The sequence below is a fragment of the Aplidium turbinatum genome, chromosome 3, assembly GCF_918807975.1.
Source record: "Aplidium turbinatum chromosome 3, kaAplTurb1.1, whole genome shotgun sequence".
In the NCBI taxonomy this organism is placed as follows: domain Eukaryota; kingdom Metazoa; phylum Chordata; class Ascidiacea; order Aplousobranchia; family Polyclinidae; genus Aplidium; species Aplidium turbinatum.
Window position 1 is genome coordinate 30,195,127 of NC_137474.1, and position 16,229 is coordinate 30,211,355.

Genomic DNA, 16,229 nt, shown 5'->3' on the forward strand with positions numbered 1-16,229 from the left:
GAAAGAAATGGCAGCAATTCAACATAAAAAAGCATGTAAATTTATTTCAATTTGTACTAAAATCATAATTATATATAATACAAATTCAAATTATACATATTATATGTAATGTTTTACTTTCTCTGGCAGAAAGTTTCTGTCAATCAAGTTAACACAATTTGTTTCACCCCAAAAAATTACTTCACATTTACGAGTTTTTGGGAATACAGTACTAGCAATACGAACATGCATGGGCTCGTGCAAACCTAAACTCCGTATCATAGTAGAAGATATATTAAAAGTCTTGGCATTACATAGAATGTATTATAAATTCATCTCTCCAGTAGCAATGCAAGATAAATAAAAAGGGGAATTAGGCAAAAAAGTATGCAAAATAAAGTGACTAAACAAATAAAAAGTAACCTAAAAACACAAAAGTTAACTTTTGGTAACTTTATAACTTACCCCACAACCATGAAATTTTGGTTCTACATTTCTTTTGTTAATTGGTACAACTAAAAAAAGTACCTTTAGTGACAAAAAATCGCCCTAAATGACACAAATGTCGTACCATGCCTGTAAAACTTGAGAGAAGGGTAAGCTCTTGCCTTCCTAATAATTGTCAATCTGTTTTGAATTGTCATTTCAGGAAAGTAATCACTTAGTGTCAAGAAATGGCAAAATATACAATTGTTGAGTTTACAGGGGAAAATGCTGTTCAGGTTGTACCATGTACCAAGTCCATGGACAGTTATAAATGAGGTGAGCACCATTATTAAGTTGATGGACGACATTGGCTTAGTGGTTAATTTGGCTGCAAAGCAAACATTGGTAAATTGTTTGAAAATTTATTTTATCCAGTTTTGTGTCTTTGTTCAACAACATAGTAAAACCAATTCCACTTTTTGACAGGTGTTGATCTTGTGTATTTTTAAGCTAGTACAGTATACCAAATTCACTTAACTGGTTTATAAATGGCGTACTGACTGCTGGTATTAATTGCTATTTACTTTGCAGACTACCAATTTAGGTCATTGTTATTGGCCACCATTTAGAGCAAGCTACCACGTTAAAAAATGCTCAATTGTGGATAAGGAGAAATGGACATTGTATGCAATAAGAGTCCTGGGTGTAATGGTAAGAAATAATATATTTTTATATTGCTACAAATTTTGTGTTTATGGCAAGAAGAACGTTTTGTAGTCAATTTCTTTATGACAAGTATTGATAACTTTTGCATGAAGTAAATTATTGATAACCTGATAACTATATTTAGTTTAGTCTAGCTGTTTATTTTTCAGATGACTATAAAATTGCTTTGGCGATGTCAGAGCAAGCAGAATACACTTCGAACTTGGAAGAAGAAGATCTGACCATCAGAAAGCGTAGGAAGAGAAGAGTAGAAGTCCTAAGTTCTTCTGACTCTGAAGGTTGATGATAAACAATTGATAAAATAGTTAAGAAAAATTTATTAAATGTAGTTCTATATTTAATTTTAAATTTAATGTAGATATCAACACTCAACAGTCTGTTCCCCCTACGAGAGTTCGTCAGTAAGTACCTCCCGACGAACCCTCATAGAGGGAAACAGACTCTTGCGATCTTACTTTAGTGATTGTACATGTATAAATATGCGAAGCAGGACATTAAGGCGCGAACAAAACGGCGCGAGACAAAAAGGCGCAGAAAAAAGGGCGCAGAGACAAAATGGCGCAGAGGCAAAACGGCGCAGACAAAACGGCGCCAAAGTCAATGTAACAATTTTTTTTTCTTTTGAAAATACTTAACTCAAGCGCTATAGTTGATCAATAATAGTTTTGATTCAAACGCGTTGCTCACTTCAAGTTCATTTGGGAAGCACGAATAACATTATTGTAAAGAGAAACTGCTGTGCAATAATATCTAATTTGTGATAATTAAATGAGTTCAATAACACTCAATGACATTCTTAATTCAAATGCGTTGCTCCTTAAAGAAGTTTAAATGCTTTTGATGTCATCCGTCGGCGACTGGCCTCCAAGGAATGGACACGGACAAATTATTTCGGCTTGGGAGGGAAGTGTTGGAAAGCATGTCCAAAAGTTTAAACCACAAAACTTTGGAGAATTTTTTTTTAATTGCTGAAAAAAAGTAGCCTACTGTTGTGAAATGCAGTGCGTAATTTCATTTGTGCAGTTTCGTTCAGTTGAGGAACATTGCAAATTAATTATTTTACCAGACAGCGCAAAAGACTTGAAAAAAAAAACCTTGGCGATTTCAAAACAAACAATGAGTGTGAACCGTGTTTTTCTACCTTACCACTATTTTCGTAGGCCACATTCCATTCTCAAAACTACACAGCTGGTAAGGAGCTAAAAATAGCACGCTTGAATCAAAAACTTCAACACTCAAAGTTCCCGTTGTGACATCACAGAGGTCGGTGAGATGAAAACAAGTCCGATTGCCGCAGTTTGTAGAAAAATGCTTTGATCGTACATGCTCTCCCAGTCAGCAAAGATGGTCTTTTTTACATTGTTTCAATGTCTGCTGACGATAAATCAATGTAAAAAGGACCAGTTTTGCTGGCTGGAACATACATCATAGTGTTAATGTGACACAGAACTAGTAAACTCTTTAAAGTTTAACCAGAATTGTAAACAGTTGTATGAAGTATCAGTTGTAATGTGCGTTGCTGCCTAGTCAGCACAGACACCTTCTCAACAATTACGCCCATTCACAATTACTGCAGAAACGTAGTAAATAAACAATTCCTGATTTCGCTAATCATCGGCAAACCGTTGCAATTTGTACCCAGCTCGAAAAGTAAAAATAAAACCCGTCTGGTTTGCCATAGATTCCGTCCAACTGTGGTATTGATTTGCATCCTATCTTTGACACCCATCTCTCTGAACTGTCACGTGCGCTAATTCTGTACTACAAAGCAATTATCCAGGTAACAATATCCGCCACTATAACTTTGATTCAACGTTGCCAGACTTTGAATCAACATCAATGCAAAATCAATGGAATTGTTAGCTGTGTAAAAATATATTTTTGCGGCTTGTAGCCAAATCTGCCTACATCTCAAGCAAACATTTGTTTCCGATCTTCGTACCTTTCAAAACAAACAATTTTCATATCTAAGCACTGTGGTCGCACTTTTGCCAGCTGGATAATTACAGAATAAATAGTTTCTTGGCAGTTGATAAGCCGTCACGGTTGTTAGCATGGGCTCTATCCAAGGGGGGGTGAGGGGGGTGATCACCCCCCCACTAATTGGAGTGGGGGGGTGATCAATGCAAAATCACCCCCCCACTCATTTGGCTTTGAAAAGGTTTTGTGATATTTTATTGATCAAATTTTGAAAAATATATTTTCGCTGTTAGCACATTTTGAATTTTTTGTCAATATGAATATATATTTCATTTCAATATGATTTTTTGGTTTGGCAACCCTGAACTACGAGCCAGGCGTTTACACTGTGTTTTAACTTAGTTTGCTTGGTAGCCACTTTAACAAGAAAAAATTCTGCCACTGCAAATGACTAGAATGACACCGCCAACCAATCAGAACATGTTATAAGAGGCTACCGTCCAATTGTGACCTTTCTCGCACTTAGCAAGAGAGTTAATCTTTGTTTTGAACTTTATTTGGTAATTACAGAAGAAAAAAGAGCAATAGCAGTTGTGAGAATCGAACCCACGTCAATGAAATGACTACTTTCTAACCCTAACCCCTAAAAAGCCAACCAGCTGCCAACTTAGTTGGCAGCAGTGGCCGAGTGGTTAGCGCGTTGGGCTCGCAGTCGAGAGCCTGCATGTTTGCCCCCCCCCCCCCCCCCCCCCACACTTGCTGTTGTTTCTCTGGGGAAGAACCCAGTGATCGATTTCGAGTAATGGGTAGTACCAAATTTAAGTCATAAGTAGAGTAGACAACCGGAAACAGACATTGCCGTCGGCTGCAGCGTGGGTCAGGTGTACGTCATAAGGCGTACACCGATGCATAGCGCTCAAGTCCGCTTTCCCGCAATGCAGAGTAAAAATATGAAAAACAAATAAAAAAACAGCTGATAGAAAATCCAGCACTTGATATGCTTTGTATCATCTTCTTTTCGCCCTTTTACACGTCACGGAAAACGTAGTTTATGATTGGTTCGAGTTTTCATTTGCAGTGCCAGAATTATTTCTTGTTGAGTGACTACCAGTTTGCTTACCCAAAAATGCCCTTTCCGAAACAGAGTTTGTGAAACGACTTGGAACCCTATACTTCGATCAGAAAGAAGCTGATGCTGCAATGGGGGGTCTGGGGGGCGCAGCCCCCCAGAAGTTGAAATGACTATGACGATTTTAGCCCACTGTCCAAAAATCACCCCCCCGAATTCTAAAAGTGGATAGAGCCCCTGGTTGTTAGTGTGAGAGACAGAACGCAAAGTGTGATGCGGGAATATTAATCTCGCCGTATTTTGTCTTGAAAATGATGCGACACAATCTTTGAACTTATTGCAAACAAATGTACGCTGTTTCAAATTGCTCCCCGACCAAATGTGGTCTTTACTTCCCGACTGAACTTGACTTCAAATATAAGGAGCAACGCATTTGAATTAAGAATGTCATTGAGTGTTATTGAACTTATTTAATTATCACAAATTAGATATTATTGCACAGCAGTTTCTCTTTACAATAATGTTATTTCGTGCTTCCCAAATGAACTTGAAGTGAGCAACGCGTTTGAATCAAAACTATTATTGATCAACTATAGCGCTTGAGTTAAGTATTTTCAAAAGAAAAAAAAATTGTTACATTGACTTTGGCGCCGTTTTGTCTGCGCCGTTTTGCCTCTGCGCCATTTTGTCTCTGCGCCCTTTTTTCTGCGCCTTTTTGTCTCGCGCCGTTTTGTTCGCGCCTTAATGTCGTGGACCGATAAATATGGCGCAAAGCTGTTTTGTGTTATTACCCGAAAACTTTAAGCTACACAGTTCCATATATACAGAGAGTGGTCAACGTACTTAGCACAGTAAGTTGATACTGGCTGAGGGAGAGACGCTGAAAACAATTCCGTGACAGTACATGTACAATCTTACAGTACACCCTTTGTTTGACCATATACCTGTGCTTAAACAAGTAGATATTATTAATGGAAGAGGGTAATTGGTTTTAGCGGCCCTCCCTCAGTCAGTCTTAACTGTGCTACCTAGTACCTACGTTGATTACTGAAATATCATAGACTGGCACAGTGGCACTGCTGTCTTATCTATATAGAACACTGCGTTGCAGTCAGTGTTGGATCTGTTTCTGCCCAGATTGCTTTTTTTCGCTGAGACTTATTTTATTAACCTCTGTTGTTAATCATGAAACGTCGTTTGACAACTGTTTTTTTTTGTTTCTGGCTGAGACTTTTTGGTAAATAACCTCTATTATAAACTAATTCCTTTCAATATACATAATGCCGCTGTGGGATTTTAGAAATCTTCAAAAATGGCTGTCGATTTCACCGAGTCGAATTCTCCGAAATAGATTGTCCCAATAGTGGCAGACGGATTTTTTAATGCTAGGTACTACACAGAAAACATGTTCGTTGTAATTTGAAGTTTACGGTAAACTTCATTTTTTGTTTAGATAGCGATGATGATGAAGGACATCAGACAAAGAGGCTTACATTGAACTCTTCATTTTCTTTACCGATACCGCCACAATATGAAGACTGTACTCCATCAAGTACAGTAATTTTTCATAATTTCCTACCAATCTCTGCAAAGTTGAAACATGTCAATTAAATAAGTTTTTTTCTTATTTACACCAGGCAAGCCAGGATCGAGTACTGGAAAGAAACGTCACGCTCCATCTGAATTGCCATGTATGTATTTGCATGTATGTGTATTGTGGTTGAGATGACAATATTTTCTACATGGTTATAGCCAAGCCTATTCTAATCTGTATAGCAGTATGGTATTAACATGAGCTGACAACTTTGGTGTAGCGTTAACGTGCTGGCTTTGGAATCGAGAGGTGTCGAGTTCAAAACCTTCCAACACCAGATTGTTTCCTTGGGCAACGAACTTTACAACGATAACCTCTACCCAGTAATCCATCAGGAGTGATGGGTAGCATTAAATTCCAGTCACATTAGTTATAAATCCATTTGGAAACAGTTATACAGTCGACTCCATGATGGGTGCAGACTGCAGAAGTTGTTCTACGCAGTGTCCTCTATTATTAGTGTGCAAGACGCTTTCCCACTTAGAAGGATAAAATGCAATCAATCATATCTGGGAATGTTGCAAGAGATTTGTAACATAATTTTTATTCAAAATATTGAAGAATTAATTAGCAACTGTAGCCGGTTACACCACTGTATTCTACTAATAACTTTTTTAGTGCGAAGTCTTGTGTCGTCACATAATAGACGGAATTTGATCACCGACGAACCATCTCTTGCACTAACTGGTGAGTGGTATGCTATTCTTGAGCGTGATTAGAATACAGTGCTACTTGATACCTTTTTCTTGTACAATGTACCCAGCACAGTTGTAGGCTACTCAATACAAGTACTTGATTGTAATTGATTTCAAACTGTTAAAGTTTTGACCGCATAGCTCATCGCAAAAATTTTACAGCATTTGAAGCCACAACGACGAGAAGGCTTGACAAAATTGAAATGGACCTAAAATTTTTAAGTGCAAAGCTGATCAACATATTGGAGAACCAGCAAACGCAGATGGTATATTTGCACAAGCTGAGTACTTCGGCTGTTGCAGACCCTGAACCTGTAGATGTAAACCTGGCGCCATTTCGTGATGTCCTAAACTTTGAAGAGTTTTGTGGCAAGTTGGACAATAGTCAAGATTTCAAAAAGAACTTGGTATGCAGACATTATATTTTGAAGTACTTTACTTCGGCTATGTTTTTTCTTCGACATCATCTGCTTTAATTATCACTAATTTTTATTTAAACCATGGAGAAATAAAACAGAGTAGCCTTAGCGGGTTTAACGTAATGTATTACACACAAAAATATAACATAATTAAAATAAACTCTAACGTTTTCGACACGTACGTGTGTCCTCACCAGACAGTAGACCATGTCGTCCATGACTGCCCAATCCATCAACCACCACATGGAACGCTTGGACTGAAGACCCTGGATGACGAGACTGTCGAATGGCTGATGACATCATGCCCAAACATATAGTCCGGAAGAGGACAGCTCATACGACGAAGAAGATCAGAACATTGCAGATTTTAGTAATTCCTGATGAGGACACACGTACGTGTCGAAAACGTTTGAGTTTATTTTAATTATGTTATATTTTTGTGTGTAATACATTATGTTAAACCCGCTAAGATTACTCTGTTTTATTTCTCTGGTTTAACAAAGCAAACTCTGTACCAAAGCTTTATAACTTTTATTTGTAGACTACTTTTCTCTGTGCGCTCGGAGGAAGAAATCCAGCAAGTTGTCTACGCTTGATGTTGAGGAAGATTGGGACAAGCGAACTTTGGTCCCAATATAGTTTGAAGGGGAAGAAAGGGAAAAAAGCCCTACAACCCCTTTCTATTTACTCCGTTATCACAAGTAAGCCATCACGTTAGCAATTGCGTTACCTTTTCCTGTTATGGGAGTGTTCACAATTGACATCAACCACATTATTTTCCCAACAATTTCAATTCTGTAGAGCAGGGTTACTCAACTAATGTTAACAATGTTCCAGGTTGACAAGTTGAACATTTTTAGCAGTCCGGTAAATAAGTTCTTTTCCACGCAACCACGAAAGTTAAATTATCTGTACCAAACCACTTTTTGAGGTAAAATGTAACTCGCATTGGATTTCTGAGAAAGTGTCGGGGAGTCTGGATGTCGCAGCCCCTCAGCAACTAGGATAATCTCAGTAAAAATTGCTTCCTCCCAGTAGAAATCTGTTTAAAAAAGCCCTGAAACTTGGCAATGAGGTTATTCTTCCAAAAGCTTAAGGTTCACCATCAACACCCAGAAGGTCCGAATTCGGACCGCGATCCGCCAGTAGAGTAGCCCTGCTGTAAAGTGTCAACCATTAGCTGTTGACAATAATTGTGAGCGCTCCTTAATTATTTTATATTATATCGTTTGATTGAAATACAACTTCTAAATAGCTAAAGAGATATACTGTGATATACTAAAGTATGTCAAATTCATTCATTTTTTTATTTTTACGGCGCGGTACGTCATAAACATACTTTACCTAATGGTTTTAAAGATAAAAAGAAAGATTAATGAATGCCTTTTCTTTTTCAGAATGTTGGCTTACACTAAACAAAGATGGAAAACTACACCAACTTGATGGTGCAATCACGGATTTTTTAAAAAATGCTCCAAAGGGTCTACAGGTAAATATAAGAACGTTTATCAGCGATTAAGGAATTTTCATTTAAGCCTAAGTTTTTATTTATTTGCCTAACGCATTTTTATCCTCCCGAGTACGCTGCTAGTGTTTACACTGTTCTTGTTTTTCAGAAACACAAGGAAAATGAAAACAAGATCATGTTGGAACAGGACCAACTCTGCGAGCCGGACGGGGAAGCGAGCCAATTTGAATGCTGACCTGACATTCCAACCTCGTGTAGGCTGGCTCGTCTACACCGAACATTACCATCACGGCCTCACGTACAAACACTAATACAACCGTTGAGTTTTTCGCATTTTAAATACATGTTCTTTGATGTGTAGTTTTTGAAGTTGAATACATAGATAGCTGCAGTTAACAAGGACGATTTATACTGCAATTGATAAAAGTAATGGCACACAATACGCATAAGTTTTGTAGATTACAAATACAAATGTATTAAATTGTTGATTTCAGATACGCGGAAATTAAGTAGAATGTGGGTGTAAAACCACATAAAATCCACCACCAAATCTACGTGTAATACACGTGAAATAGTGTCGACACTTATACGTGTATTATACGTGAAAATTAACCTAAAATACACGATCCAAGGAACGTAGAATCTACGTGTCAGATACGAGGAAATTAGGTGTAATGCTAGTGTAAAACACGTAAGATCCACCACCAAATATACGTGGAAAACACGTGTATTAGTGTTGTCAGATACGCGGAAATTAAGTAGAATGCGGGTGTAAAACACGTAAAATCCACCACCAAATATACGTGGAAAACACGTGTATTAGTGTTGTCAGATACGAGGAAATTAGGTGGAATGCGGGTGTAAAACACGTGAAATCCACCACCAAATATACGAGTAATACACGTGAAATAGTGTCGACACATATGCGTGTATTATACGTGAAAATTAACGTATAATACACGACCCAAGGTACGTAGAATCTACGTGTAATACACGTGAAATTTCTAGCTGGGTAGCTGCGAAAATCACTTCGAGCAATTCTTTGTGGTGATTTTCATTATGCAAACCAAGGTGAACCTCAATATACATATTTTTATGCCAAACGATAAAAATCGTTCTTTCTTTTTTTCTAATTAGTTTTATGAAACAAGGAAAGCGATCCGTATAAAAAATAATTCAATTCAACATATTTCCCTTCTTTTGTCAGATATGCATTTTGTGTAACAATGCTTTAGAAAAATTGCTGAGTATGGTATAGCGTTTGAGGTGCAGTCAGAGAATGCAACTTTATGGTTGAAGGCGTTATTACAAAAGCCAATCTTTTGTCACGGAAATGCATTCGAAAACAAAAAGTCACAAAAGCGGCTGAATGATAGATTGCGTTACAATACGTTACAAAAACAAGGCATTGATTTCAGATTCTTTCAACCCAACAAACAACTTTGCTCCAAATGACACAAACGTCCAAATTTATGGAGAAAAAGATATAGGCCTAGGCTACACCGTTTTGTGAAAATAAGCTTTTGCTGAAGACCAACATTTGAATGAAAAGTTTGAATTTATTGAGTTCGTCCACATAGTGTTTCTGCTGAGATATATCAAAATTTTTAAATCCTCGTACAGAAAAAATAATTTTGTAATCTCTCAAGCAACTGCAAAATTACCATTTAGGTAAAGATTCAGTGCTGATACAATATGCGCAATGTTTGTCAAAGCACAATAATTTAGCTGCGCGTGTTTTTCCACAAAAGCCAAGCAGTTTAGATAGTCTGTGTCAAGTTCTTTTCAGTATCCATCAATCTCTCGTTTTCATAAAACATTTTCAGAACATCCATAAATATTTATGTGAATATAAGTGTACAGGTACAATGGTACATGCAAAAGTTTATTGGCCGGTCAAGAACGCACTCCTTGCTTTCGGACAAGAAATCAAGAAACTTACCACATCAGTCTGTTTGTTGTTAAACAGAGTTTTGTCAAGAATTTTCCTACAGCTTCTTGTTATAAGTTAGAAATAAAACGTATTGGCCATAGAAAACAACGTAAAATTACATTTTTTCAGCATAGCTTATCGGATGCTCTCTGATAATTTCAAAGAAACTCAGATGTAATTAAAAGATTAATCAAAGCAACTCAAAACTTGCAACTTGCAAACAAAAGGTGGAATCATTACGGTTGAATGCTTTACAACAAAGCCAACTCATGAGATATCTGCGTCGCAGACCACGCACGGCGGCGCTCAGTAATCCTATTAATCCGTATAATTTGAAAACAAAAGGGCTAGCTAGTAGCTAGCTAAAATATCAGAGTATGTTATGAAAATCATGTAATATCTTTAAAACTATAGACAAAATAGCAACGTCATTTAAAGTGGAACAAATACTTGAATAATTTTTAGGAAAAGTCAAGAAATTTCAAACTTGTGGATCGCGTAGTTCTTTAATGATATTGCTTTGAAAAGTACCAAGTCCTCACCGACCCCCCCCCACAGGAAATAGGGTTAAACAACCGAATGTTTGCGATTATTCACAAACAGGTGATGTACACCATTGACTTAGAAACTGTTGCAAATGAGTTCATTTGAGTAACCGACTCGCGTAAAATGTAGGCCTACTTTGGATTTTTGATACTTTTCCATATACAGTAGCCTATAGGCTACAAATTATCCCGCCAACACTTTTTATACTTTGCAGCAGATTGTGACGCTATGAACGTGAGATTTATCTTTTGTTTCTTCTTGTTCAAGCTGCGGTATTTCAATATATTTCATTCATTTATCTTGATCTGTCTCACATTTCGATTTATATGGCTAATAGGGGGAAAACGATTGACGAACTGTCCAGCATCATCGCTACATAAAAAACCTAAAAAAAGTGCCCTTTTTTCATAATCCTGCCCCCCCCCAGTCAAAAATCGTTCCGGCGCCCCTGACTCGTATGGCCTACACTGCGAAATCTTACCTAGCAGTTTACACGGCCTCCTTTCTGTCGTTGTTTTTTTGCAGATTCTGCTTCTGAATATCGTCATTAGCCTGAAAAAGTTTCCAGTTACGGTACCAGGATTCACCACCCGCAAAATCCTGTCTCGCAGTTTGCACGGCTACTTTCTGTACATAACCTTGCTTCTTGTCGCCGATAGGGGCGCCGGAAGCGGGGGGCAGGGCCAGGGGGAGAATTCCCCCTTGCCCTTAATGACCAACGGGTGTGAGGAGTAGCGACCCTCCCCCGCACAAGCTATTGCACATGTTGTAATATTTCTGCTACCGTATTCGATTTTAGCCTAATTATAATCTTTCATTTTTGCCTTAAAAATAGGCCTATTCACGACACAAAATTCTGTATCACAGTAGGTAGGTTACATCATTATAACATAGTTTGATGCACTTCTGTGCTATTGTTCTTTGTATTATTATTATTATTGTAACTGTCTCCGCCGCCAGTGTAGCCAAATCGTTTGGCATCCGCTGGCTTCGATCAGTCTTTCAACAAGGTTGATAGGATCTCCATTCTGTTTTGTCCTTTGCGATGTTTTATAACGAGCACTTGTATCATTACTCGATTGATTGATTGATTGATTGATTGAATCTTTATCCTCGGACTAGGAAAGCTTCTTGCAGAGCTTAATCCTGGCAGTTTCGCATACTTGTAGAGGCTTTGAATCACTGACGCAGGCCCGGTCACCGAGATTGACAGAGTGAAATTTCCGATTGTTGAAGTCTTGTTGCTGGTGAATTATTCCATCCATTAGATGCCGCTGAATGGAGAGCAGTCCTTAACGTGCGTTGCTCAAGCGCACACCCCGAGAGTCGAACCAGCGCCGCTGTTGATCTTGAAGCTTCTTCGTTCCAGAAGTGACGCGCTAACCAATTGAGCTATCGGGGCATGAGCTGATTATAGATGAGCATTATAACATTCTATCTTAAAACTTTAAAAAATGGCCTTTCAGCAATGAAAGTGCCCTTTTTTCATAATCTTGCCCCCCCAGACAAAAATCGTTCCGGCGCGAATGGTCGCCGAACGCCTATAATTTCTCGCAAACAAATAATTGGACCACTAACAAAATCTGCCATAAACTGAAAAACAAACGACTGATTTTTGTTTGGAAAATCAAGTAGGCCTAACTGTAACTTGTATCTGTTGAAAAACGTTTATCGTCAAGTTACTTTCAAGAAAAATTAGTTAAAGACGCTGAATCAATGAATTTCCTTTCATAAATGCTGAAGCTGCATATTTTCAATGAAATGGAAAGGAAAGAAGTTAAAAAATATAAGAGCAGTGTGACTTATCATTAAAATTGGCTAAAATGTTAAATTTTTAACTGGAAAACACTTCCAACATCTTGAGTAACTTTGTGCAAATGTCAAGGAGTTTTTCATGATTTCAATTCCCAACGTTTCTACTTTCTAGTTTAGTTTAGATCGTTGTGATTAGGCCTATGGCCTGATGTATTCTATGATTGGATATTGCTTTGTTTGCTTTTACAAGCAAGCATTGAGTCCCGCATTATTCAAAATCAACTCAGATGTTGCGGGCATGTAGTGCAAATGCCAGATCAGCGTCTTCCTAAGCAAATGTTCTACTCAGAAGGCTAAGGGTAAGCGTTCGGTAGGTGGACAAAAGAAGCGGTATAAAGACTCACTGAAGAGTAATCTTAAAATGTGTAACATCAATTATACAAACAGGAAGGAAACCGCAGAGGATAGGCTGCTTTGGAGATTTGCCACTCATGAAGGTGTTGCCACGTTTGAGAAGAGCAGATCTAAAAGGTTAAGAAAAAAAAGAATGCAAAGAAAAGAACGACAATCACACCCACAACCAACTCTCCCAAAGGATCTTAAATGTACCAAATGTAACCGAACTTTTAAAGCCAGGATTGGACTCATTAGCCATTTAAGAACTCACCGTTAGTTTTTATTTTATTGCGAAGACCATCATCCTCAAAGACAAGAGATAGCCATCATCATCATTGCTTTGTTTACAGATTACTGGGGTTGGTGATTGTTCATTTTCTTTTTCCTTTGAACCAATATCAATCACATGTCGAATTTCTGTACTGTAGGCCTAAAGCTGTTTAAAGAGAAGGGTGCAACCTAGTTCGTACCTTGAACAGTTCGTACCCTCAGTTCGTACTCTGAAAAGATCGAGAGAAAAAATTAAAAAGAGCCGAAGTCGCTGATCGCAGTTTAATAGGGGCAACACTAAAAGGCGGAAATGCGGAACGCGGAAATAAGCCGGGCGTATTGTCTGCAGAAGTAGCGATTTAATGCCGATGTAGAAAACAGGGCTGGGGAGCCAGAGCTGGAGCGTTGGAGCCAAGCATTTTCTCCGGAGCCGGAGCTTGAGCCTTTTTAAACATTTCTTGTGGAGCCGGAGCTGGAGCTACAAAATATTTATCAGCTCCAGCTCCAGTATTGAATACAAACGAAATCGGTTAATAGTATACGTACTGCTTAAACGTATCAATCGTTTATTTGAATCAAAACCTGAAATCCCAAACCAAATCCAATCTGATGTAGGCTACAGTGCCTGCAAAAAAAATCTTTACATTCAGTCGGCAAAAAAAAACTTTACATGTAAAATCTGCAGAAGTTCTTAGCTTACTGTTCCCGCCAAAAGCATTGCGTCACAAAAGCGCTTATAGTTACATCATTACCTACTCTTTTGCAACACTTCGCCGTAAAGCCATTGCTCTGCGTGCGTAGTGTTGCTTTCCAGCTTCGTGAATAGTAAGGGGGTGAAATCGCACAAAATTTTTCATTTTCTCAATGTTTCGAGGTCTTGCAAAATTTTTTTCAAAAACTAAAATGGGTTGAAAGAAGAAGCAAATGGAAGAAAAACCTCGTGCCTTGACTTTGTGAGAGAAGAGAGATTCTGTGATTGCTGTAGCCAGAGATATTGGGGTCTCCAGAGAGGCAATGTATCACCAAAATCTTTGCAATGAGTGAATATTTCACCTTTTTAATTGATAAATTGCCTCTCTTGAGACCCCAATATCTCTGGCTACAGCAATCAAAGAATCTCTCTTCTCTAACAAAGTCAAGGCACGAGGTTTTTCTTCCATTTGCTTCTCCTTTCAACCCATTTTAGTTTTTGAAAATTTTTTTGCAAGACCTCGAAACTTTGAGAAAATGAAAAATATTGAGCGATTTCACCCCCCTTACTATTCACGAAGCTGGAAAACAACACTACGCACGCAGAGCAATGGCTTTACGGCGAAGTGTTGCCAGAGAGTAGCTAATGATGTAACTATAAGCGTTTTTGTGACGTAATGCTTTTGGCGAGAACAGTAAGCTAAGAACTTGTGCAGATTTTACATGTAAAGTTTTTTTTTGCCGACTGAATGTAAAGATTTTTTTGCCGGCACTGTAAAGTAAAAACATCGGTTAAGCGCATACCGCTTAAAAGAATAAGTCGGATAAAGTATGGAGCCGGAGCCGCTGTTTAAAAATTTATAGCTTCAGAGCTGGAGCTAGTGGATGAATGCTTGATAGCTCCGGAGCTGGAGCCGGAGCCTATGCTTTTTTGCAGTGGCTTCCCAGCCCTGGTAGAAAACGCGGAAATACGATCTTGGCGCCCATATTGTTTAACATAGCCTGGGTTTTTTTTTCGGTCATTTATCGGTCATTAGTCATATAGACAATTCGGGTGTTGCAAGGTTGAGTTTCACTGATGAACGTTGAAGAAAGTTTTTTCAGATAAAACACGACAACGTTTCTCAGCGAAACTTAATGTTGAAGCTCATAGGCGCCTAACTATTTTTTTGGCCATGGGGGCAAAAGCGTGTTTCATCAGCAGCAACGTAAATTCAGCAAAATGTCACGCAGATGGATGACGTAATTATGTCGTCACACTAGGATTGCTTTTATTGCCACACTCGGAGTTATCGCTGCGTTCGACCTACCGTTAATTATTATAAACAAAGCTCGACCACTTCGCATGCCATGCGTCTGCGTTGGCTAGCGGTTGATGGACTGCGACTCTTTAAGCTAAGCACAACGTAAAGTTTAGCAATGAACTAGATTTATTAGCATGAAACAAGAGATAAAAAGGTTTACTAAAAGGTATAATGTAAATGGAATGACAGTGTTTTGAAAATGGAATGCAAATACTAACTTGATCATACACTTGAAAATATAACTGTTGAATGTAAAATCATTCATGTTTACATCAATTCAACAGCGCGTCACCTTGAATAAATTTAAAAGTTGCTGACATCCGTAAACAGTAGGGTGTACCTTAAAAAAAAAAGTTGGATAATTTATGCTCTCACCCCCTACATTTGTGCCATTTGACCTAAAAACAATGTCTGTTAAATTTGAGACAGATCCATTGATATTTAGAGGTCAACCTGGAACTTTGAATTTTTATACTGGGTCATTCCATGCCAAGCGTCCTAGACCTATCGGTTTGACCCTCTTCGATTTTGCTCAAACTTGGTTAAAATGTTACTTGGCATGATTTAGCCATGCATTACAAATTTTAGCTCAGTATCGATTGTAGTTTTGGAAATATGATGCTTTAAAGTTTTAGGTACCCTCTAAACTTTTCCACATTTGGTTTTTGGATCATTTTCAATTAACCATATCTTTTTCTCCGAAGGTTATATAAAGTTTAATTTTTGTAAAATGATTCACTTTTAGCAATATTACATGATGACATTGTCAAAATACAATTAATTTGCAGCATAGTGGAGTAATCAAGCCTCAAAGTAGCTCTTTTCTTCACCAAAAACAAATTTTGTGCCATATTTGGAAGTCTGTAACTTTTTTATGAAAAGTAGGATGGTTATTATATTTATCATGTATGCTCTTTCCCTACCAGGCAACAAGTTTGATAAGTAACATTATATTTGTTAGAAGGTTACAATGCATTAAATTGTGCACCCCAAGCAAAAAGCCAAAATAACGTCATCTTGTGGTATAAAAATACCCCTG

General features: G+C 38.0%; 1 protein-coding gene across 4 annotated transcripts; it reads left to right on the forward strand.

Moving 5' to 3' along the window:
- The first annotated feature begins 630 nt into the window (after positions 1 to 630).
- On the forward strand, positions 631 to 8,656 carry LOC145767458 (uncharacterized). Of its 4 annotated transcripts, none has more exons than XM_082579281.1 (10): positions 631 to 741; positions 997 to 1,116; positions 1,281 to 1,409; positions 5,574 to 5,672; positions 5,758 to 5,811; positions 6,333 to 6,401; positions 6,572 to 6,816; positions 7,370 to 7,529; positions 8,226 to 8,317; positions 8,445 to 8,656. In XM_082579281.1, the coding sequence occupies exons 2-10, from the start codon at positions 1,080 to 1,082 to the stop codon at positions 8,529 to 8,531; spliced, it is 972 nt and encodes a 323-aa protein (XP_082435407.1). In that variant the 5' UTR covers positions 631 to 741; positions 997 to 1,079; the 3' UTR covers positions 8,532 to 8,656. The 4 variants fall into 4 exon arrangements, with proteins under 4 accessions (XP_082435407.1, XP_082435409.1, XP_082435410.1 ...); XM_082579283.1 differs by having other exon boundaries at positions 6,713 to 6,816; XM_082579284.1 differs by lacking the exon at positions 8,226 to 8,317.
- Positions 8,657 to 16,229: the final 7,573 nt, after the last annotated feature.